This window comes from Engystomops pustulosus, chromosome 9 (assembly GCF_040894005.1).
Source record: "Engystomops pustulosus chromosome 9, aEngPut4.maternal, whole genome shotgun sequence".
NCBI lineage: Eukaryota > Metazoa > Chordata > Amphibia > Anura > Leptodactylidae > Engystomops > Engystomops pustulosus.
In genome coordinates this window covers 50,483,029-50,507,986 of record NC_092419.1, presented here as the reverse complement: position 1 = coordinate 50,507,986, position 24,958 = coordinate 50,483,029, and the positions used below count along the sequence as shown (strand labels likewise).

The window sequence follows — 24,958 nt, the reverse complement described above, 5'->3', positions numbered from 1 at the left end:
CAGAGGTCCCAGTAAGCATCCAGTTTGTAGAGGCTGGTGACGATTGGTGACTGACATAATAAGATTTCATTACAGAGATTTCAAGGCCCCACAGGTGTTACAGTCAAGTGCATTGCTGTGAGCTTGTTTACTTGCAGATTGGGCTTTGAGAATACTTGTCCAATATTGGATGGCAATTCATTTGACTGTACCTTCAGAATCCTAATTACTGTGAAGTGTGAAATATATAATCTCTGTAACGGAACAGCAAAGAATCCAGGAAAGTAATGAGAGATCTAACTTAATAACACGGGCCTTGAGGACACACAGTCATTTCTTCCACTTCTTCCATCAACCTGCAATAATAAAGTGCTAGGGCTGCATAAATTGTAATATCACAGAGAAAATTGTCTGGTCAAACTAAAGCATTGTAAAAAAAAATACAATGAGCCGTTGCTTAAAATATAAAGGCTGCTTGTCAGGTTGAATAATATATTGTGAATTATTGTATTGACTGTGTTAGCTGGTACAGTGATAGCCAACTGGGACCCAAACAAACTCATATAAAAGAATAATGGATATGTATAGCGATATGATTAGAATCTGTTATCAATTTCCCTATTCAAAAATTTTTGATTAAACAGTAAAAAAATGCAGGAAACCCTACAATTTAAGGGTTATTTTACACATAGTATTTATCTTTCTTATTTCATTCAAAGTCATTACTACATTTGGCTCAAATACATCATAAAAAAAGTTCCCCAAAAATGAGCAGTCACCATTAATCTGGTACACCTTGCACTGCCTGTGCACCCATTTTTTTATGTACTTTGTTCATGCTGCAGAATTGTGGCGCACTTCCAGTCCTATCCTTTGCACCATGTCTACTTCTATCCCTATCCTCTCTGCCGTGTCCACATCCAACCCTATCCTCTCTGCTGTGTCCACTTAAAGCTTTATCCTCTCTGCCGTGTCCACTTCCAACCCTATCCTCTCTACTGTGTCCACTTAAAGCTTTATCCTCTCTGCCGTGTCCACTTCCAACCCTATCCTCTGGCTGGAAGTGTTACCATCCAGCAGAATTTTATTTCAATTACAATATAATCTCTAATCTAATATGCTTCCTCCAACATATTGCATATCTAATATGTCATGAAGTTATTTGTTAAAAAAAATCATGTACAAAACATACTCTAAGTCCTTTAGTCATCGCATGTTAAAGAATAATGTGATTTACTGGCATATTAAAAAGGAAACTCATCATAAGAAATTGTCTAATTCCACTGAGCTAACATTCGAATATTAAAATAAAGAGCAGGAAGCCTTTTTGGCCCTTGTCCTGAAAACCCCCAACCCCTTTCTTTGTCCTTCACTATAACATGTACACATTCTGTAGGTAGGGAACTTGTTATTGTTATTACTGAGGGCTGGTGGGCTGACTCATTATATAGAGAGAGTGACAGTTCTATCATACAGCAGACACTCACCATTTAGATGCCATGATCGAATCTGACTATAGCACTTGGGGGTGGCCCATTGCTTCATCGGGCATGGTAATTATTTGCTCTGACAGATGTAATTGTGAAGAAGTAAAAGTGAAGCAGTATATAATGAAATTCTGCACTACAATTGCATTGCAGTATGTTTCATGAGCAATCAACCCTAAAACTAAGACTGCAAGTACCCTTCAAGGACTAAAAAATTGTTAAATAAAAGTACATTTCAAATCAGCACAATGCACATATGTACACACCTTTGCTTTAGAAAGGCTCTAGTGTATAGAAGCCAAAAAGGAGCTAACACATGTTGCAGATTGCCTGTATATATTTATGTATATTCATAACTTAGCATGCATGGTCCACTAGCAATTACAGTTTGATTTTTTCAGAAAACAACCGCACATATAACTTAGTAAACTGAAAAAATAGTTATATCTTTTGGAAGGTGGGGAGTAAAAATGAAATGAAAAAAAAAAACGGCTACGATCTCATAAGGTTTTTACCTGATCACGCATGAGTGTGAGGAAAACGAGGGGGAAAGCTGTAAGCCAAATGGCTGTGAATGGGTGCTCTAAAGTGAATTACAGTGACAGAATTGTAGACACAGTTTCTACCCAAGGACAGCATTAGTAACAAGTCTGATCACATGTAACATAAGACCCATCACTTTGACTGATGGTGTAATTTGCTGCATCTTGTCCAGTGACTAACAGATGCCGTAATGCCTATGTACTAGCCATGCACAGGAGAAATCTTTTTTAAACCCAAAAATTGTTATACAAGTTCAACTTCTTGCGTCAGCTCTTTCATGAGAAGTTTGAACTACCTAGTATTATTTATGAAGCTTCAACTAGTCTCTAATGGAATATTTCTCAATTTTTTTTCTTAAGAACATCATATGGAGAACACCAAAAAGTTGAGTAGTTCTGTAGGCCAACCAAATGCCTTCCCGTGTTAATATATCCCTTATAATAACACTGCTCCCTTTAATGTTCAGGATAGCCTAAGGTCAAACACAGACATCTTCAAATTCTGTATGTTCTTGTCTACTGCCTCCTTCTGCTCATAACCTTACATAAACCAGAACAGAAATTTCTTCCCACTTCAGAGCATGACCTTATGTTCTAAGACCTGTGGAGCTACGAAACTTTCTTCTTTTCTACTTTAGTAATTCTCCATGTGTGCTTATACTGCTGAAGCTTACCCAAACTCCGACATCATGCATTAAAAGAAATATCTTCCCTTAAAAAGATATGAGACACTAATAAGACCATGTATAAGAAACATATATGGAGGCATATAGACAAGTACAGTATGGTTTAACAGTATATAGAGAGGAGCATAAGTGCAAGCTAGACGTCTAGCAAGACTTATTAAGTATCTATGTGTTCATCAGAATCTGGGTGTGGGCTTATTGATGTGACCTTCTGATGTTCCTAAAAATATTATTAATCCAAAACTCCCAAATGATGGTAAAACTGCAATCGACATTAAGTAGAAACATTAAATTGAATTTGTCATGCCTTGTCTACCAGTCTTCTGGCAGACAAGACGTGTAAAAAGCTTGATTGTGTGGGGCGGACAGGGCTGGGCAGGGGCATGAATGATCTGGTCTGCTATATTCTCCACCGGAAGAACTACAACTGAAAAACTACTTCTAAAATCTCTGCTAGGTCTAACCTAGTAAAGACTTTATTCCAGTGGTGTACTGCACTCTGGATATACTAGGAGGCTGGAGTCTTAATAAATTCCTCCCAATGTATCATTTTAGAGAGTTGCAAAATTATTAATGCAGAGGTGTTCTTATGTGCGGCCATGCAGTCCGATGTTCATAGCCTTAATTGGGAGACCCTTAAATATCAGGTCAATTAAGTGAGTATTTGTGAAATGTCAGGCAGCTTCATTGCAAAATCATGACTGGAATTAAAAGCTGCCCTTAATGTAGAGCCATTCCCTATAAAATACGAAGCCTCAATGTGGACAGTACTTTGTTATCATGTCATATTCAATGACTAGTAAGAGCGCAGAGCATTATGAGCTAAAATCTAAGGATATCTAATAGGATTTATAGAATGCATTCCCATTAGTTTACTTAACCCATTCATGTTGTATTGTTGTACATAATGGAATTGCTAGAAGTGTGTGTAGTGTGCGTATTAGCCTTGAAGAACCAAAAGCCACTTTGTATGCTAATATGCTGCAAATACATCTGCTTGTGCACCTACTGTCTAATGTTCTCTGTGCCTAAGCTACTGTATAGCTTACTAATGTGATTTATGAGTCCCTCTTTCCCTTCAGTTTCCTTCCATCCATATAAGTTCCTCTCTCAGGAACTGGTTTGGAAGACTGAAACAAGTCTAAAAATATAAAAAATGAAGTGACAAGAGAATGCCTGCGTCTTCTCACTTTAACATGGCATAGATCACTCATATTTAAGAACACTGGCGAGACGCTGTCAATATAGAACAGCTGTAATTGGCGACCATTGAGCACAAATCCACGGCATATCCTTTATGTATCTTCCGTGTATTACAGACTGTTGTTCTAGTTAGCTCTCAATTAATTGTTATTTTAATATGGAGTCTGTTTTGGAATGGACGTATTTAGAACTGTTGGATGGATTTTGATCTTGTAATTCAGGACAGATACATATCATTGGAATAGTAATTATGGAGACTTATGAACCTTGCACAGTAGAATGTATTAAAGATTTAATCTTGTTTCTACTTGATTTGAAACTGTTTTGCATTGTATTTTTAAAGGAATTCTGCATTTCTGTGGGGTTTTTTTGCACCAATAAGTTTGCTTTATGCAAATATAATAAGGACATCTTTTTTATTTATTTTATTTTCTGTACGTGTGAAACCTTTTCTAGACTCTAATCAAAAATGGAATTGAAAAGTGGTCTTATGGGTCTTCTTAGATGAAGACTGGCAGTGTACATAATAAATGAGGAAACAAACATTCTAGAACAGAAATATAAGGGAGAGGTATCCTCAAAAAAGTAGTCAGGCTTAAAATCATTCAAGTTAATACAGCTTATCTCAACCACCTTAATTATGTTATCTAATAAGTCTGCTTGCGCTGATGGACTTTTTTGGGTCCCAGACCAATATAAATTATATAAAAAAAAAATCAATAAACAATTACTTGCATCAAACACAAATTTAAGAACTATAAAGAAAAAATAAACTTGTGGATAATAATAATCTTTATTTATATAGAGGCATCATATTCCGTAGCGCTTTACAAATCATAGGGAATATATACAATTAAAATAAAACATGACAAAGCACAAACATTCATATGGAACAAAAGGAGTGAGGGTCCTGCTTGCAAGAGCTTACTGTGTTAGGCTACATTCACACGAACATATGGGGGACGTATATACTCCGTATATATGCCCCCCATACACTTCTATGGGTTCACGGCCCTGTTCGGGAGCAGTACGGTGCAGCACATGTGTAGTACCATACCGCTCTGTAGCTCGTAGAAAGATAGGACATGTCCTATCTTTTTACATAATACGGCGCTTAGTGCTGTATGTGCTTATGGAGAGGGGCGAAGGTGAGCTGCGCTCATCTCCTGCTCCTCTCCGCAGCACCGATGTATGCCCACCGTACTATGGTACAGCAGGCATACATTGTGTGAATGTAGCCTTAGAGGATGAATGGGGTGACACAACCGGTAAGAAGCTTATATAATGGTCCAGCCATTCTTTATAAGGGAATATAACAATATATAATAAATAGAGGTGCTGCTGCTTGAACCAGTCATCAGTCGCCATCTATATACAAAGTCTACGGGGAATGCAACTGCAGAGAAGTCTGAAGCTTGGTGTCTGGTGGATTACAGATGGCAGGAGTACACAGGATCGGTTTGTAAAGAGAGTGGAAACTTCCTGCAGTTAACAAGTGCGATAGGCTTTTCCAAAAAGATGGGGGAAACTTTGTAGGGTGTGTATTATTGTAGTATTTGTCAGGAGCAGCGCTTTCCATGAAATAAATGCAGCTCTGGAGAATTCTTGGAGACGTGAGTGAGAGGTTCGAATTAAGGTGGAGATTAATCTAACATCACTGGCAATCAAAAAGCACGGGTTAGGCGATAGACTGAGATGAAAGAAGAGTGATAGGGAGGTGCAGCATCATGCAGAGCTTTGTGGATGAGGGTTATGATCTGAAACAGTATTCAGAAGGAGTCTGGCAACCAGTGCAGTGACTGGCACAGACTGGAGGCATCTGTATAGAATTTGGTCTGTAAAACAAGCCTGGCAGCTTCATTAAGAATACATTATAGAGAAGGGAGTTTAGTGGACGGAAGACTGATTAGTAGAGAGTTACAGTAGTCTAAATGAGAGTGAATCGGAGCAGCAGTTCTATTGCTCCTACATATGACAATACACTATTCATAGACACTGTGCAGTTGATGGCAAATTACAGACCATGTGTCATCATTTAGTGTTGCTGCAGTTACATTTTATGCACAGGGCATTATCCATACCTGTAATTTCAAAAATATATGGATATCTGCATAGTTGCTTCAACCAGTTACATGGCTTTGTTAAGTATCCCTAGATTGAGTACATTGGGGTGCTACTCTGGTAAACCTGATAAATGTAGATCACAACTTTAGAAGGGACCCAATCCCTGACAAATTAGATATCTTGTCTCATGTCAAGAAGAAAAAATAAAAATACCATTATTAATTTCAGAACTCATAGAATTGGTATATGAATGGGTAGACTTACTATAATATCTACCCTTCCTTCATTAGCGAGATGAATGTTTAAAATAATTTTTTCAGATTTGAATAATATCTCAGTTATTACTGCACATTTACCTTGTTTTTTGTGCAGTTGTCATAGAAATCATTGGAAATAAATAGTTAACGTTGAAGAAGCATTGATCTGCGATGGTGTCTGACATTATTCTCCTGAGATGGTTCCTCTGCAGTAGTTTCTTCTCTGTAGAAAAGAACTTTGATGCTTTTCTTGCCTTATCTTTCCCCTGGAGTATAGCGGTTTGTAGAAGAAAACATAAAAAGGCATTGTATTTGTGAAGGACCTTTCGGAAGACCTGCAGGAATACAATGTAATAGAGGAATCCAATGTTAAAAAGACAGATGTGTGATTGGGAAAGAACGGAGGAAAACAGCATTAGGAAGAATTTCATACATGGGATGCAAGACAAAAATCATGCACGACTTTTGAAACTTTTTCAAAGAAAATGTTCTCTGAGAAAATTATTTTTGCATGATTAAAACGTTGTCATGAGATTTATGTTCCATTCCTATCTCATTGTGGAAATCTTTACCTACACCCATAACTGTCTCCTGGGGGTTTATTAATCCCACACAGGGTATCATTTATAAAATGTAGCATAAAATAGATGCATTATTTATTTTATTTTATTATCATTCAAAATAGTTCATACACCACATACATTAAAAAAAAAACTGTAGATCATACAACTAAACTTATTCATCCCCTGAATACATTCTCTATCTGGGGTATAAAGTCACTTTTCCATTTACCCTGAAACTACCTAGCTATTGCGCAAAGCCTGAAAAAAAATACCTCTCTGTTTCCTAGATATTTCCTAGGATATTTTTTTCAAGAATATTCAAGAGAAATGCCTCTGGGGGGGGGGGTATTTTTTTCTTACACAGTCCTACAAGCAGGCTTACCATTTGAGCCCAGGAATCAATGATAAGTGGGCATTTCCACCATAGATGAAGAAGGTCAGCCTGTTTGCCGCACCCTCTCCAGCAGATACTAGATAAATTATTATATTTGTTTGCCAATCTAGTTGGGGAAAAGTGCCACCTTAAAATAACTTTTAGAAGGCATTCACTATGATTTAGACAAATTAAACTATTTTGTGCATCATTTATAGAGGAATGCCAAACTTTTAGTGAAAAAGTTTTCCCCAATTTCGATTCCCATTTTGACATATATGTTATTTTTTTATTTGAGAGACTAGAAATATTTATGCAGTTGAAATTCCTCCTTCAAACAGTTGAAATTTCACCTTATTATATATTATATATACAATCACAATACAAAATCAGAATTATATGAGGGTTGTGAGCCCCCTATGTCACTATAGGCCTGTTTGGCTTTGGCATAATCGACAGGGTGTTCTCCAAGTGACGATGCCAGTTTTTACCCTTTAACTGGACTTCCCTGAGACAAGGTCACAAAGCAACTACATTTTGAAGTAGTTCTTATACTGGTGGTAGCTTACCCAGGTGCACTAGGAGACCCTGTGTAGAAACACCAGCTGACCAGGCATGAAATAGTGGTAGACAGGCCACACCACCATCAGAGTCAAGTTACATGTTAAATATAACAGGTGCAGCTACAGTTCAGAGTTCAGATTAAGCTGGAATTAAGTATGAGACAGAACTGCAGGTTAGAGACATAGATATATAACAAAGCCAGGGACAAGAACACAAGAGGCCGATTACAGATAAAAACCTCTGCAAGAAACAATTGAGCTAGTAATTATAATGCTTATATACCTTCCTGTATAGGTAAGTTCTTTTATTGTTGGGGGTGCCTGGGAGTTGGCCAAAGTCATTTTAGGAATGGTAGCATTGGTTTTCTAAAGGAAATCTACCATCAGATTCAAGCATGATAAACCAGGCACAATTACTCATAGATAAAGGTACAGTGACTGTGGTAATCTTCTTATATTTCATATTCATTGTCTCCTTCCTTTTAAAATTAACTTTTAAAATTATGGAATGGCACTGTGGGGTGTTAAAATTGCAACTCTGTTACAAAAGCTGTTACACTGGAGTATTTCCCCCTCACAGTGTATGCTGAATGATATGGTTCTTACATGTCTATCTATAGAAACTAACTTGGTGTGTTTAAAGTTTTTGGGTTTCTTATAATAATGTTTTCACACTTGTAGTTTCTCGACAGTATTTGGCATCTATACTTGTCCTAAAAATAGAATTGGAACATAGAGAAAATGTATGACATTAATTTCACAGGACATAAACAGTAATTATTCATCCATTATCCAAGATTAGATTGGCAATTAGAGAAAGTAATGTAGAATTTGTACAAAGAATGTGTTATCACGAAGTAAAATTTCAGTTAAGTCAGTTTTTGGAATTTGCTTCACCGAAATATGCAACTAGTTCAACAAATGTTGCTTATTAAAATTTTTCATGGTTTCCAAGTGAAATATCAAACTGAAATATCAACCACTAGTGTTGTTGCCTCCTGAGATTGAGTTCTACATCGAAACCTCTTTTTTAATAATTTTTTAATGCAGAATTTGCAACCGGTCAGTAGGGGGCTTTTTTTATATTACAGACATGAAGGTATAGAATATTATGATTACTTTCACTCCTGGCTCGCTGTCTATTACAGTGTAGCACAAGGAAACAGACATGACAGTGAACATAATCAGCTACATCCCATTTAGTCATTAATTTTAGTCAGCAGCAAAGCCTCATGGGAAGTCAGGAACAGGAAGTCTCAGCTTTGCATAACACTGCTAAATTTCAACACCTACAACCTCAGACTGAACTGCAGACAAAAGTGCCAAGACAACAAAGGTGAATTTTACCCCCAAAAGAAGATCAAGCAAGGGAATGGTGAATAAGAAAGAGGTGAACCTAACCAATTTTTTAATGAATAGTCTACTCTATTACTGCTACTCTACTTCTTATTTCAATTGCAAAAATGTTTGTATCTTTTCAAAAAGTTGCATTTCATAAATTTAGCATACATCAGCTTTCTAAGTTAACCATGCACACTTTCCCGTCCATTTATCAGAAATAGTGGCATAAAAATGCATAACTTTTTTAAACATTACTAAGCACAAAAAGTTACAAGAATATAATTTGGGGGCTTTACGATGCTGGAATTCTTTTGTGCAAGGCTAATTCTTCAGTTGGTATACGAAGGTACAAGTAGTTAAGTAGCAAGCAAGGGGTTGTCTTGTTCATTTGATACCATGGGCCTCAGGTAAAGTAAAAATAATGAATGATACTTTCAATCTTAATCTCCCATCACCAATGGCAATCACATCAACAGTGTGCACCTGCCCCAGCCTAATATAGGGTGCAGCCGGATAATGTTTTCTGTCTGACTTTTGCACATGTATTTATAAAGTTTTGTGTTGCAGCTGTACTGTGCCTGACAAGTCAGAAAAAATGTGCACCTAAAGGGGGGTGTTACTGCTTAGTTGGAGTTTGCTACTCACTTATTAATGATGTGGGCCCACAGTTCTGTCTGCCCCACATTTCTGAAGCATGAACGATGTGCACCAAAAAAAATGGTGCACACTTCAGGGTGCGTCAGATTAATGAAGACCCTGCGCCAGTTTTGATGACTCTGATACAATCCACAGACAAACTGCATCTTGTGATAAATGTGGTCTAATGTTTATGTACTTTCCATTAAAAAAAAAAAAGTTTGTACAAAACCAATTGAGAGTGGCCATAGCTAAGATACGTACTTTGCGGTTAGGATTCATACATAAAAGAGATTAAATAATATAGGTTTTGGAATAATAATACAAAACAAACATGAGTGTGTAGTTTAAATCTATGGCAAGAGTTGAAATTTAGTGCATAAATTATTATTGCTGTTATTTCTAAAATAATAGTTACTTATAATATCATAGGATGAAAGTAATAGTTAATATGAAAAAATGTAAAAAGATAGTTAATTTCAGCTTGACATTATATGATGTGCTAGCAGTAGGCAGGTATAATGTCTGTAAACATATGAGCATAATTATATGCATACAGTAGTATCCTTAGAGAAGGTAAGTATCTTGTTATAAGTGGGCAGTGGAGAGTGAATAACCTTGATAGAAAAGAGTGATTGTAAAAGAATTATAGAAATGGAAACTATTATGTTTTGGTTACAAGTGGATCAATATCATAATAACCAGCATATTCTCTTAGGGAACTTTGATTACAGAGAGTTGATGATTTACCATTTAGATTGTGTTTAACAGGAATGTTATCTCCTGAGTAGTTTGATTGGAAGCTATTAAGATTATGTGTAATCATCTTTTTGGGACCCTACATTTGAAGTTACCTCCTATAAGAAATATTACTAGTGGTATAATGGACACACTAGACAGATACAATTTACATTATGTCATCCTGGTTCAAAAGGTCTGGCAACATTTTAAAACTTTCTGCTGTGAAATGATTTCTCGGCAAACTGAAAAGCAAGATAATTGTTGGCCATAGATGTAGGGTTAGATATTTCAAGTATTTTCCCTCTTTCGGAGCTTGGCGGATAAAGTCAGAAGCTTCATGCGCCTCGGTAGTCCTAGTTGTTAAGTACTGGTGAAAAGAAGTGTAAGTAAAAAATTTAAATATTGTAAAAAAACTGAATGTAAAACTATATACAAATTTAATTATTGAAAAACAGCAGAGGATGTACACATTTCTTAGCAGATGGTGCAGGTGCTGAATGGTGCTGAAACAGATGTCACTGTCAAACTCTGAGGTGTATTGGTCGTGCATGCAAAATAAAACAAACGTTGTACACTAGTGGTACTGACCCAAAATGTAACCTTTATATTCAAAAGTTCTGCAAATCAGCAGGCAACTACTTAGTGATGACAATCCCTGTGATCCAGAACTTTTCTTACTCAATAGCTCTGCCTGTAAAATAACCCATTTCTTTCATGAATTCAGTAATATATTCAGCTGAAGGTTTCACTGTTTCCATAAATAATTTACAGTAGTACATAGATTCAGCATCGCTGGTCCAAAATATCAGTCCAATACAATGTGCAGTATTTATTTTAGGTTATGGTCAGACATTTCAGTAACAGGTCACTGGAGCAAATCTCTAATCACTGAAATGTTCCCATCAAACATGACCTGTCACTGCTAGTTGGGGGTACTGCCGCACCTGTAAACACATAGCTGTATTTTCTACTCTATAGATACCACACAGCTCCACTGCTCCTGATTTGGGCAAAAATAACTTATCCATTACTATGTTCCTCCACATAATTATTATTTGTTTTTAATATTGAATATTATTGCTACATTACGTCTCTCCATTCATAATTTGTAATAAATGACCATAGCAGAGATGGCTCTGTCTTATAAGAGTCTTGACTTTTTGTATGCTGGGCTGAGGTGGGCATCTCTCATCCTTGGTGAGCCAGAAACTCAAGTTTGCCCATTTGAGGACACATCACTCCCTTAAGGTCCCTACATGAAAAAGTTACAAAAAAAGTTTTATAATACTTTTTACAATTAGTTTTTTTTATGTCAACAACCTGATATTGCGACATAGAGGGGCGTAGATTTACCCCATGACTTATGAGAGCAGTGAGTTTGCAGTCTTTCAGAACTGGATCCAATTTTAGCTATGCTCAATTACAATCTGTCCAAAGACAGAATAAAGCCTTATGGTCAGGCCTAAAACATAACTTTTATTTGAGATTGTAATAAAAGTGACCAACTCAGTAATCACACTCAAGAAAAAAATAAATTTAAACCCCTTGTTCAATTTGCTGTTACTTATTACTTGTTAGTTATGTATTTAAGACAAAACTGTTCTCAAGTACGTGCTAAACCCTAATAGTGAATCTCTACAGTGATTACACTATACCAGACTCTCAATATGTCAATATGACACTTTAAAATATTATCCTTAGGAGCCCACCGCCCCCCCCCAACATGTTTCGCTGGAGCACCAGCGTCATCAGGGGATACTGTAGACGTTGAAGAGGTTCAATATTAGGGTTTAGCACATTCCTGTTTTGTCTCCAATACGCAGTCTCAACATGAGGTTTTAATTTCATTTTTTCTTGAGTGTGATTAGTGAGTTGGTCCCTTTTATTACAATCTCAAATAAAAGTTATGTTTTAGGCCCGACCATAAGACTTTTTTCTGTTTTTGGGCAGATTGGAATTGTGCTATAGATTAGTCTTGGCGGTCCTTAAGGGGCTATCCAATATGTAAATAAACAATTTTAGCTATGACTACTTTCTAGGTTTTTATTTGTAGGACTATCACCATGCTTTTGGAGTTTTTATCTTTAAAATATTGCAGATTGTATTCTATATCATCTCTACATACAGCATTTTACTTAATTTTAAGAACAGTTTTTTAGTAAATGAAAGTATTTGACAAAAATGCCTTCAGTGTCCTAAATACATAGACACTTTCTAATCTTTAAAATAAATTTTAAAAAAAATTGACATAAAAATAGACAGATTTTGATTTTAGATCTTCTTACTTGCATTTTATGCCTTTTGGTGCAACTCTTGAGTATTTAATTGGAAAAGAAATCCAAACATTTCCTATTCATGTAAATTCCTTGTTACACTTGTTTTAATAAAGAAGGAAAAATAAAGATGCGACAGTACGGTATATGCAGATACTATCCAAACACAATTAGTTTTGTTATATTGTGATACGCTCACAGCAGTCATTTCTGTACAGGGTCATGGTTGCAGCTCTAATCGCTGATCCTGTGCTATTTTGGTTTATTGTGTTTACTTTTGATTATTCCATAGCATGTAGCAGCAATTATATTACAATGCATTCAAGAGCTCATGTTTGCCTCACTTTCTTACCCAGCCGGATAAGCCACAAAGTGTAAAGAATAGCCTCTAGATTGCCGACTATGAAAACTGAAAGTTTCTGAAGGTTTAAGACAATTGGACAGTTTGGATCTTTGTATGTTCAGTTGTATCATTATACCCAAGATTAAAAGAGCAAGGACCATGGGGTCCCTGAGCATTAATATGAATATTTCAGTCAGTATAGAGATGAATAGAGATGTGGAAGAGAGGAGGCCATATAGCAGTGATGGCGAACCTTTTAGAGACCGAGGGCCCAAACTACAACCGAAATCCACGTATTTACCGTGAAGTGCCAACATGAAATTTTAAGCAGTAACTTATTGCTACCTGTTCTTTCACATCTTTCAATTGTATTGGCGGTCTGAGGCCACCAGTTAAAAGAAGGAGGGCAAATTCAGATTATCATTGTAGCTTCTCTCCAGGGTCTCTCTATGAAGGAACAATGGTCGGGTCCAGCATGATGACCTCTAAAGATAATGCAGTTCTGTCAAAACCTCACTTTTCCCACAGTTCCAAACAGCCAACGAAGTGTCGAATAGCACTGAGAAAGCAGCATCCCTTAATTTGCCTGGGACTGCAGGAAGATTGGAAGTGTTTGATGAACTCTGTCCTTGGGTGATGGCCTGAGTGCCCATAGAAAGAGCTCTGAGTGCCACCTCTGGCACCCGTGCCATAGGTTCGCCATAACTGCCATATAGCATAAATTAAATGATTCTGCATTATTGTCCATCAATTGTCTTTCCTAGACTTTTAAAGGGATTGCCTAAGTGATTGCCAGGCTTGCGAAAGTGCTCTATTGACCGTATTTTCCGGCGGTCACCTTATAAGCTAGGTACAATGTGAGTGTTTGCTGTATATTGCAGCAAACACCCACCGGTAAGCTGTTGCCGCTCTTGTGGCTATGGTGAGGAGCCAGAAGTAGAGAACATGTCTGGAGCGCTGTGGCTGGGCCTGGGCCTTTCTTCTGCTGGTGGTGGTGCTGACCACGGCCTCGGATGCTTCTTGCTCAGCTCCCTGTGAAGGCAGAATGCTAGACTGTAGCAAATGGGTCAGGTTTGGTATCCATGAGATTCAAGGATTCACCCTATTCCAAGGTTCTGGAATTAATACCATAGGAGGGTCCTGTGAATCCTCCTGGGAGTGGGCAGAGGTGTGCTGTTTTCATAGTGTGCCCTTAAGGCGATTAAATATAAAATTTAACCTGTGCTGGTCTTTTATCACTATCCATGAACCCCAACGTCTGAGTCTCAGTTATATACATGCTACCGGGTTGGTTCCTCACCCTATATAATCCCGTTATGGATCTGGCTTATATCAAAGGAGAAATGGTGGCAGCTTAATTGGGTTGATAACGTTCTGTTTCACTGAGGCTAGTGATAGGGGTCTTACAGTCATTCAGGATTGAGATTTATTGTTCAGTGGTCTGAAATGTAACGGTTTCCTTCACAGTGTGTCTGGCATCCTGATGTCATGTGACTGTGCCTTATAAAATGCTATTGATATCCTGTTAGTGTGATGTCATGTGACCACACCATATTTTAGACAGTATTAATTAATCAATAAGTGTCTGGAAGATTTTAGGAATTGTTAATAAGAGTTTTTTTTTCCTCAAACTTCTCAACATTGGTTGCAGTTTTTTAAGTACTTTTTAATAGCTTAATAGTATTGGGTTTGTGACCCACATTTATCAAAACTAGTCTATACTATGTGCAGTTTACCTGCGAAATGTGCAGAGTGCGCCAGATTAATCAAACCTGACGCCCGTTTATCGTTAAAGGGGTATTCTCGTCTGGGCATTCAAATTTAATTTAATTAATCTGAAATATATATATATATATATTTCTTCAATTAGATGTTATTAATAAAAATTTACCTGTGTGAAGATAATTTGTCATAAATGTAGTCATATGGTCCCTTAGAAACAAGACTGTGTCCGTGGATTCGTCCCCCTGTGCTGGCATGATTGCACGAAAAAACTAAAAGTTTTTGTATATGAAATGTCTGGGAGTTCCTGTATGTCCCCCAGCCATCCTGTGGTAATGAACGCTGAAGCCAGGTGGTCAGGCAGACCTCAATAGTGCATGTGTGGCCACCACTGCTAGCGTGGGGGGTGGTCGTATCCGAGGAAGCTACCTTGTTTCTAATGGACTTCATGACTTCGTTTATTAGAAATTATGTTTGTGTGGTTACATTCTTTTTAATAACATCCAATTGAAGAAATGTTTACATATGGCAAATGAATTAAATTAAATGTGAATGCCCAGGTGGGAATACCCTTTAATCTGGCGCCCCCTGCACTGCTCGGGAAGTGTCCACCATTTTTTTGGTGCACATTGTTCATGATGCAGAATTGTGACGCAAACAGAATTTTGGCGCAAAACGGTAATAAATATGGCTCAGACTCCGACTAAGCACTTACACGCCCCTTTAGGTGCACATTTTTTCTGTTTGAATCTTGATGAGTATGGAGAAGTGTTAAGCGAAATCCAGTGTTACTGTTTTGCTATTACAGATGTTTTATGTAACATTTGTTAGAATCTTTGCTTGCTGTTATGGCAAAGATGCAAGTTGTTTATTGGTATTCCAGTACATGGACAAAATTATTGCAAAAATGACACATTCCTCATTGACGCCCCTAAAGTTGGGACTGCAAAAAACAAGCAAAAACTCACTTTTATTTTATTGACAAACTTTTAGAAACGTGTTTTTGTTGGTGATTACACAAAATAAAATGTCAGAATTGCATTTTTCCCACTTTGTTCATGCTGCAGAATTGTGGCACAGACAGAAATGTGTGGCGCATAGTCTGACTAAGCAGTAACACCCACCTTTAGATGCACAATTTTCTGTCTTGTTGGACACAGTACAGCCGCAACACAAAACTGGTGCGGACACCGGATACATGTGCAAGCAGTTTGCAAGTTCTTTTCAGTGGAAACACTTTAATACATGTGGGCCTGTGAGTTTGTTACTCAAAATCTCTTTGTTGCCCTTCACGTTGGGTCTTATTGTCCAGCTTTGCATTTAAAACTGAATTCAAGAATATCCCTTATAGCTAATCCAGTCCTGAATATACCATTCTAGAAGAAAGATAAAGACTTTTATGGCCTTTACAAATATAAATATTAGAAATAGAACATATCACCGGCATAATGGAGGGAAATCGGTCTATAGAAATCTGTCTGCCAGTATGTATGATTACAGTGTAATAAGAGGATAGCCGGCCAAGAAGTGTCAGAGAGGGACTTGTGTGCCTGCGTGATATATGTTTCCAGAAAACCATTTTGCAATAATGTTTTTTATTATAAAGTTCTCTTTTCATATTCTTAACAATAAAGAGCCTGATTATGTCATTTCTCTTCCTCAGGATTCTCTATTCTTCAGGCCATTATGGAGGCAGCGGTTCAGAACAACTGGCAAGTGACAGCTAGATCAGTGGGGAATATAAAAGATGTTCAGGAATATAAACGCATCATAGAAGAAATGGACAGACGTCAGGAGAAAAGATTTGTAATCGACTGTGAAGTAGAACGAATAAATACAATTTTGGAGCAGGTACACGGTTTTTGAAATTTCACAGATTTGTGTGTTCTATTGAAAAACTCAATGTTAACAATCTTTGTGATAAAACAGGCGCATTCTTCTATTATTGTCACTTTGTACAGTATATATTGGCTGCAAATACTAGATATAACTGGAATCCAAGGCAATTCTGCAAAGAAAATCAACATCTTATGAAAGGTCACGTCGTGTAATACCTGGCATGCTTAGTGCGATTTGCAGAAGACATTCTTAATAAAGTTTATGTGACGCCCATTACATAGTAAAAGCCTTCCCGCTCTCATGCTGAAGAGGTCATTTGTATCACAATTTCTCTATGGAGATTGCTTTTCCAATGCTAAACAAGAATTCAACAATGTTTTAACATTGTATTAACAATGGCAAGGCAATCCTATTATAAACTGAAAGCCTACGCAGAAGAAAGCCACTAATGGAATTAAAGTTATGGACAGTGGTAATTTTATTGTATGAAATTTAAGTTAAAAGCTGCTATCGGAGATGAAATGGACAAAAAATGCATCAGAATAATTACAAGCAGCATAAAAGAATTAAGGTAGTGCAAACACCTTGCTTCACACATAAAGTGATAGATATGGAACAGGGCTTGTAAGGATACACCGTGTGCACTTTCCTGAAGCTACATGTTGGGTTTTGCTTTTATTCAAACCTTTGTTCCTAATGTAAAGGAAACACCAAATTCTTTGGTGTTTTAAATAAATCTGTAACTTCAATTATTATTTAATTTATTCTATATAGATTTTGTGTGAATTAATTTCTCTTATGGCAGTTAGACTTTGTCTTTCTGACACAAATCCCCTGCAGTGGACTGAAAATTAAATTATAACATGCTGCCACTAGAGGGAGCTTCCTACATACTGGGGCACTCACCGATGCAGTCTTCAAATTTTATTCACAGGTATACAGGTAATACAGGACGCCGGAGTGCGGCAAGGCTAGAGAAAGCGCTACTCAGCGCGAAACGGCCCGTCGCCTTGCCGCACTTCGGCGTCCTGTATTACCTGTATACCTGTGAATAAAATTTGAAGACTGCATCGGTGAGTGCCGCGACTATCTTTCTTCTCTTTTATTCATCCGTGATTGCTGCCTTCCCGCGCTGAGCACTCCCATGGTCTTCACGTCCCTGCAGTATACCGCCAGTCATTATCACTCCAAATGGTCCCATCACGCCCAGGACTTTAAAGGAAACCTACCACTTGTAGTGGCAGGTTTCTGATGGAAATACCGGGCACCAGCTCAGGGTGAGCTGGTGCCGGAGCTTATTTTCGTTAGTGTTTTAAACCGCGGTATCGCGGTTTAAAACACTTTTTAAACTTTATAGCCGGCGCAGGCAGGTACGCGCTCGGCGCTTACCATGCACGCGGCTCTCATTCACTTCCTATGTAGCCGCGCGCACAGTAAGCGCCGAGCGCGTACCTGCCTGCGCCGGCTATAACGTTTAAAAAGTGTTTTAAACCACGATACCGCGGTTTAAAACACTAGCGAAAATAATCTCCGGCACCAGCTCACCCTGAGCTGGTGCCCGGTATTTCCATCAGAAACCTGCCACTACAAGTGGTAGGTTTCCTTTAAGGTGTATGAGGGTAGTGCCAGTACCGCTTCTACTCCGTTGTGATTTGCTTCCTACATACTGTCACAATTTTTTGTGGTGCACTATTTGCCCTTCGGAGCGACCCACGGTACAAGACCCGTCCAAAAAATCTCGATTTGAAGTCTAGTACTACAGAGAAAAAAATAATAATATTTTACTCTGACCGGAGCTCCCAATGGTTCTTTTTACATACTGCCTCATTCACATGACCACAATGGGGAGCGTGATCTGGCCACACAATTGAGGTCTATGGCATCCGGTTGCGGTGTGACCGAGCCAGGCGGCCGTGCGCAAAATATAGGACATGTCCTATATTTGGGCAGATTAATGTCCGCCTATCTTTCAATGGAGATAAGAGAGGAGAGGGTGCTTACTGCCCCTCCCTTCTCCACCCGGCCCTGTGCTCACCCAGGATCCGGTCCAGGCGAGCCATGGGAATGTAGCTTCATGATTTCTTTGTGGTCATACAAAATGAATTGTTAGAGGGATGACCATAGTTAGTTGAAAATATTGTACTTGTATTCCAGTAATAACTATATGGAAAACTGAAGTTTTCATAATATCAAGCATGCAGCAAATACATCCAGAGTCAAACAGAAACTAGTAAATCAAGGCTGGGAGCATTTTCAGGGTCTGAGACATAAAACATTATGCCAACATCATAATATCCCATAAAACATTGTGTGTCCTATGACACTGCAACAACACATAAAACATTATGCATCATACCCTGATATCAGCATCACATAAAACACTACCATAATAACTTATAAGCAATGCAGGCTTCATTGCCACCTAAGCGGTATGTATGTGACGCATCTCCCTTTCATACCGCACTCCACACTATATCTTACGTTGTCCTTGAGGCACCACATCTCATCTAACTTACACTGTGTGATGACTCTTTATCTCCCTATCATGTTCCATGTATAGTATAGGGAACGTGCTTGTCCAATCAGTATTAGATTTTGCTCATAAACAAAGCTCTGGTTGCATAGTAGCAGGAAAGTCCACTTCCCAGATTCTGTTATAGTAATGGCCCCCAGGGATCCAGTGGAAGACAAGACCAATTGAAACTTCTTAGAATTTATTTGTGATCTAATCTGACAATAGTCAACAAATGCATTGTTAACACGATGCTAAGCATAATAAATGTACACATGACATATTCTCTATACATAATATTCTCTTAGACCCTTCCTTTGAAGAACCCACCACATATTAGTCTGTGCGGTCTGTTAATAAAGGGGCATCAGTTATATTTTTCAGATTTTTGGAGAAAATTGAAGAGCAATACAGAATACTGTAGTGGATAAATGTTTTATTCAGTGGTGGGTAATTGGCAGGATTAAGCTGTTCTATAATTTCCGAGATTGTCCTGCAAGCTTTTCCAGAAGTTCCATAGAAATTGATGGAGTGTAGGAGGTGTTAAACCTGAATGTCCCATAAATGGCCAAACTCCTACGTATTAAAAAAAAAGTGAAAATCCCCATGCAAATCGCATATATAACATATCGCCACGTCCGTAACCACCCATACAATAAAATAAAATCATTTCTAAACCTATATAGTGTAGTAAAAAAAAAAAGTAAAAGTAAAAAATCTGAATAGAATTGTTTTTGCATTCCTGCCAAGAAAGTTAATCAATGGGATATAGCCACCCTAAAATAGTGTTGCTATACGCCTTGATGGGTTTAGTTTTATGGGTTTCCCTTGTTCTGGTGTGTTATAGGAACAGCAAATGCCACATAGCACCTTAAATTTGTTTCATCAAAATTTGCTGAAATATGCAAAATATGAGCAAGATATGCTCCTTCCCTTCTGCGCTCTGTTATGGGCCCACAAAGTGCTTTACATGTAGTGCATTACCGTACTTGAGAGAAACTGCACAACAAAATGTGAGATGTGTTTTCTCATTTTATCCTGTACGAATATGTAACTTTTAGCGCTAAATAAACATTTTGTTGTCAAAGTTTGAAAATTCTGTATACAAACCCAATCTTGTTTTATTTCATGTTCGATGCTTAAAGAGGACCTGTCACCCGGGGAAAACACCCCCAACAAATTAGTTCCCCCTCATCCTATCCCCAGCCCCTTTATATTTATTGAATTTTTATTTAGATTTTTGTTTTTATACTTAGTTTAAAACGATCCGACCTCTTATCAAATAAGAGGTCGGATCGTTGTACAAGTTCCCTAGCAGTTGGCCGGGGGCCGGACGACACACCTCCTTCACTGTGTCTATGCGATGCAGCGCTGTGCGGATAGCGGCCACAGAGGATTATTCACAGAACTGGTTGAATGTTTGGCCGGCGCTGTGAATAAACGGTTAACAAGCTTAAATGGTTAACAAACTTATCAAGGGCTGTGTTGAATAGTTTTTAGGACACTCTAAAATAATTAAATCTTAAATTTTCATGAAAATCCGGAAAATTGCTAATCGAATTGTGAGCCTCTTAACATCCTAATAAAATAACATAAAAACAATTACGCCAACATGAAGAAGACATATGGTTAATGTTAGTTAGTACCCTATTTGGTAGTTTAAACTGTATGATGAGCATAACATTTAGGAATCAGAAAATTGTTATTTTTTCAAAATTTTCGCCAAGTTTTACATCTTTTCATCAATAAATGCCAAACATTTCAATCAAAATATACCACTAAGGGCCCGATTCACGATTTTTCCTGAATTGCCCCAGGATTTTGGCGCATCGGCGCCGGCATGCACGCAACGGAAATCGGGGGCTTGGTCATAAAAAACCTCGATGGATTCGGAAAATCCACCGCATTTTAAAAGAGAACGCGCCACTGGATCGCGAATGGTAAGTAAATCTGCCCCCATGTCATGAAAAAAACTATCTGAAAATCACCTTGGTAAGTTAAAGTGTTCTAACGTTGCAATAGTCGCATATAGTGACAAATGGCAGATTTGAAAAATCGAACTGGATCCTTCAGGGGTGAAAGATAAGGACTAGAGATGAGCGAACACTAAAATGCTCGGGTACTCGTTATTCGAGACGAACTTTTCCCGATGCTCGAGTGCTCGTCTCGAATAACGAACCCCATTGAAGTCAATGGGAGACTCGAGCATTTTTCAAGGGGACCAAGGCTCTGCACAGGGAAGCTTGGCCTAACACCTGGGAACCTCAGAAAAGGATGGAAACACCACGGAAATGGACAGGAAACAGCAGGGGCAGCATGCATGGATGCCTCTGAGGCTGCCTAATCGCACCATTATGCCAAAATTATGGGCAACAGCATGGCCATGACAGAGTGACAGAATGAAGCTAGATAGCATCTAAAACATCCAATAATTGACCCTGACACTATAGGGGACGGCATGCAGAGGCAGCGGCAGCAGGCTAGAGAGTGGCATGGCGACATACCCTAATTGGACTCAGGCTTCAAACCAATGGGTGTCAGAGAGGAACCAAAGGAGGTGAGCAAGAAGCGCTCAAATAATATCGGTACATGATAAAAGTTTGCCAGTATATTTTGTGGATTACACAGCAGGGTGGCGACAAAGTTAACATGGAAGCCATGAAAACAACCCAAAATTCTGCCTGACACAGCTCGTTTGATAAGGGGACCATGTATGCTTACAGTTCATGCCAGTCGCTGCACTGGCTGCCAGTCTCCTATCGAATACAGTTTAAAATAATAATAACCCTCATCCATAAAGCTCTGTATAATGCTGCACCCCCCTACCTCTCCTCTCTTATCTCAGTCTATCGCCCAACCCGTGCTCTTAGATCCGCCAGTGATCTTAGATTAACCTCTACCCTAGTGCGGACCTCCCACTCGCGTCTCCAAGACTTCTCTAGAGCTGCACCAATTCTATGGAATGCTCTGCCCCGGACTATCAGACTAATACCTAACCTCCAAAGTTTCAAACGTGCTCTTAAAACCCATTTCTTTAGGCAAGCCTATAACACTCATTAACTGCATGAAGTTTTAACTCTTCTACTAACCCGTCCTGTGTCGTCCTCCCATCTGTTATCCAGCAACCAACAGGCACCAGACTTCTCTGCAGTCCCATTCACCCTGGACCTGGTATATAAGATGACGGCTGAGTGGTTCAAGCGACAGCAATTCCATTTATTATATTTTTTTCTATTCCCTAAGAAGAATGGCTTGACCATTAAATATTCTTTTACCTCGTGTTACCCCATCATCTTCATAAACCGTAAGCTCTGGCGAGCAGGGACCACACTCCTGTTGTTCCATACAAATGTTGTGCTCTGTTACATTACATTTGTATTTGTTTCCTATGATTTGTAAAGCGCTACAGAATATGATGACGCTATATAAATAAAGATTATTATTATTATTATTATGGAGGCAGTGAACTAGTAGTAGATTAAAGGTGCTGCAACTATGTTAGTTGGATCTTGGGATGGAGCTGGCGCTCTGCAGCCAGGCGAGCTTTCGCCAATCCAAGCCCCTGTCTCTAGGCTACTCCCCAAACAGCACTTCTAAGAACCTTTTGTATAAGATCAAGTGTAGTAGCGTTCTTATAAGTTTAGGATATGGCGGGTGAGGGGAATGTAAACAGATGCGCAAGAAGCGCATGATGCGCATGGAGCTGGCGCTCCGCTGCCAGGCGAGCTTTCGCCAATCCAAGCCCCTGTCTCTAGGCTACTCCCCAAACAGCACTTCTAAGAACCTTTTGTATAAGATCAAGTGTAGTAGCGTTCTTATAAGTTTAGGATATGGCGGGTGAGGGGAATGTAAACAGATGCGCAAGAAGCGCATGATGCGCATGGAGCTGGTGCTCCGCTGCCAGGCGAGCTTTCGCCAATCCAAGCCCCTGTCTCTAGGCTACTCCCCAAACAGCACTTCTAAGAACCTTTTGTATAAGATCAAGTGTAGTAGCGTTCTTATAAGTTTAGGATATGGCGGGTGAGGGGAATGTAAACAGATGCGCAAGAAGCGCATGATGCGCATGGAGCTGGCGCTCCGCTGCCAGGCGAGCTTTCGCCAATCCAAGCCCCTGTCTCTAGGCTACTCCCCAAACAGCACTTCTAAGAACCTTTTGTATAAGATCAAGTGTAGTAGCGTTCTTATAAGTTTAGGATATGGCGGGTGAGGGGAATGTAAACAGATGCGCAAGAAGCGCATGATGCGCATGGAGCTGGCGCTCCGCTGCCAGGCGAGCTTTCGCCAATCCAAGCCCCTGTCTCTAGGCTACTCCCCAAACAGCACTTCTAAGAACCTTTTGTATAAGATCAAGTGTAGTAGCGTTCTTATAAGTTTAGGATATGGCGGGTGAGGGGAATGTAAACAGATGCGCAAGAAGCGCATGATGCGCATGGAGCTGGCGCTCCGCTGCCAGGCGAGCTTTCGCCAATCCAAGCCCCTGTCTCTAGGCTACTCCCCAAACAGCACTTCTAAGAACCTTTTGTATAAGATCAAGTGTAGTAGCGTTCTTATAAGTTTAGGATATGCCGGGTGAGGGGAATGTAAACAGATGCGCAAGAAGCGCTGAAATAATATCCCTAAATGGTAAAAGTTTGCCAGTATATTTTGTGGATAACACAGCAGGGTGGCGACAAAGTTAACAACTTTGATGTGGAATCCATGAAAACAACCCAAATTTCTGCCTGACACACCTCGTTTGATAAAGGGACGATGTATGGAGGCAGCTATATGGACGACTTTTGGAGGTAGCAATGGAGACAACGTGTGGAGGCTGCTATGGAGACAATTTAATTTGGATAGTGCCTGTATGTGGCAGTCCCAAACATTTTTCAAACCAGAGGAGCAGGTAGGTGGCCCTCCAGTAAAATGGAATAGATTGAGTGCCTGTATGTGGCAGTCCCAAAAATGTTTCAAACCAGAGGAGCAGGTAGGTGGCCCTGCAGTAAAATGGAATAGATTGAGTGCCTGTATGTGGCAGTCCCAAACATTTTTCAAACCAGAGGAGCAGGTAGGTGGCCCTCCAGTAAAATGGAATAGATTGAGTGCCTGTATGTGGCAGTCCCAAAAATGTTTCAAACCAGAGGAGCAGGTAGGTGGCCCTGCAGTAAAATGGAATAGATTGAGTGCCTGTATGTGGCAGTCCCAAACATTTTTCAAACCAGAGGAGCAGGTAGGTGGCCCTCCAGTAAAATGGAATAGATTGAGTGCCTGTATGTGGCAGTCCCAAACATTTTTCAAACCAGAGGAGCAGGTAGGTGGCCCTCCAGTAAAATGGAATAGATTGAGTGCCTGTATGTGGCAGTCCCAAAAATTTTTTAAAACAGAGGACCGGGTAGGTGGCCCTCCAGAAAAATGGAATAGATTGAGTGCCTGTATGTGGCACTCACAAAAATTGTTTCAAACAGAGGACCGGGTAGGTGGCCCTCCAGAAAAATTAAATGCATGAAGTACTATAGCAAGAGCCAGTGGGCCCTGTCAAAAAATAGCCATTTTCCTCTGCTTTACTGTACAAAGAGGAGGAGAAGGAGGAAAATGAGGAGGAGGAGGAGTGGATCAATTATTCAGGTTGAGCTTCCTTCACCTGGTGGAGATTGGAAATTCTGAGAAATCCAGCCTTTATTCATTTTAATAAGCGTCAGCCTGTCAGCGCTGTCAGTCGACAGGCGTGTACGCTTATCGGTGATGATGCCACCAGCTGCACTGAAAACCCGCTCGGACAAGACGCTAGCGGCAGGGCAGGCAAGAACCTCCAAGGCGTACAGCGCCAGTTCGTGCCACATGTCCAGCTTTGAAAC

At 39.2% G+C, this 24,958-nt stretch overlaps 1 protein-coding gene across 4 annotated transcripts in view; it reads left to right on the top strand.

The window, feature by feature from the left end:
- GRIA3 (glutamate ionotropic receptor AMPA type subunit 3) overlaps window positions 1-24,958 on the top strand; it is a 231,320-nt gene that overhangs the window by 92,811 nt on the left and 113,551 nt on the right. For all 4 annotated transcript variants that reach the window (XR_011849648.1, XR_011849649.1, XM_072123433.1 and 1 more), the window contains exon 4: window positions 16,437-16,624. Coding sequence is in view for 2 of the 4 variants with exons in the window: in XM_072123433.1 (XP_071979534.1) it covers window positions 16,437-16,624 (188 nt within the window). In the remaining 2 variants the exon portion in view is untranslated. The remainder of the gene's footprint in view (window positions 1-16,436; window positions 16,625-24,958) is intronic.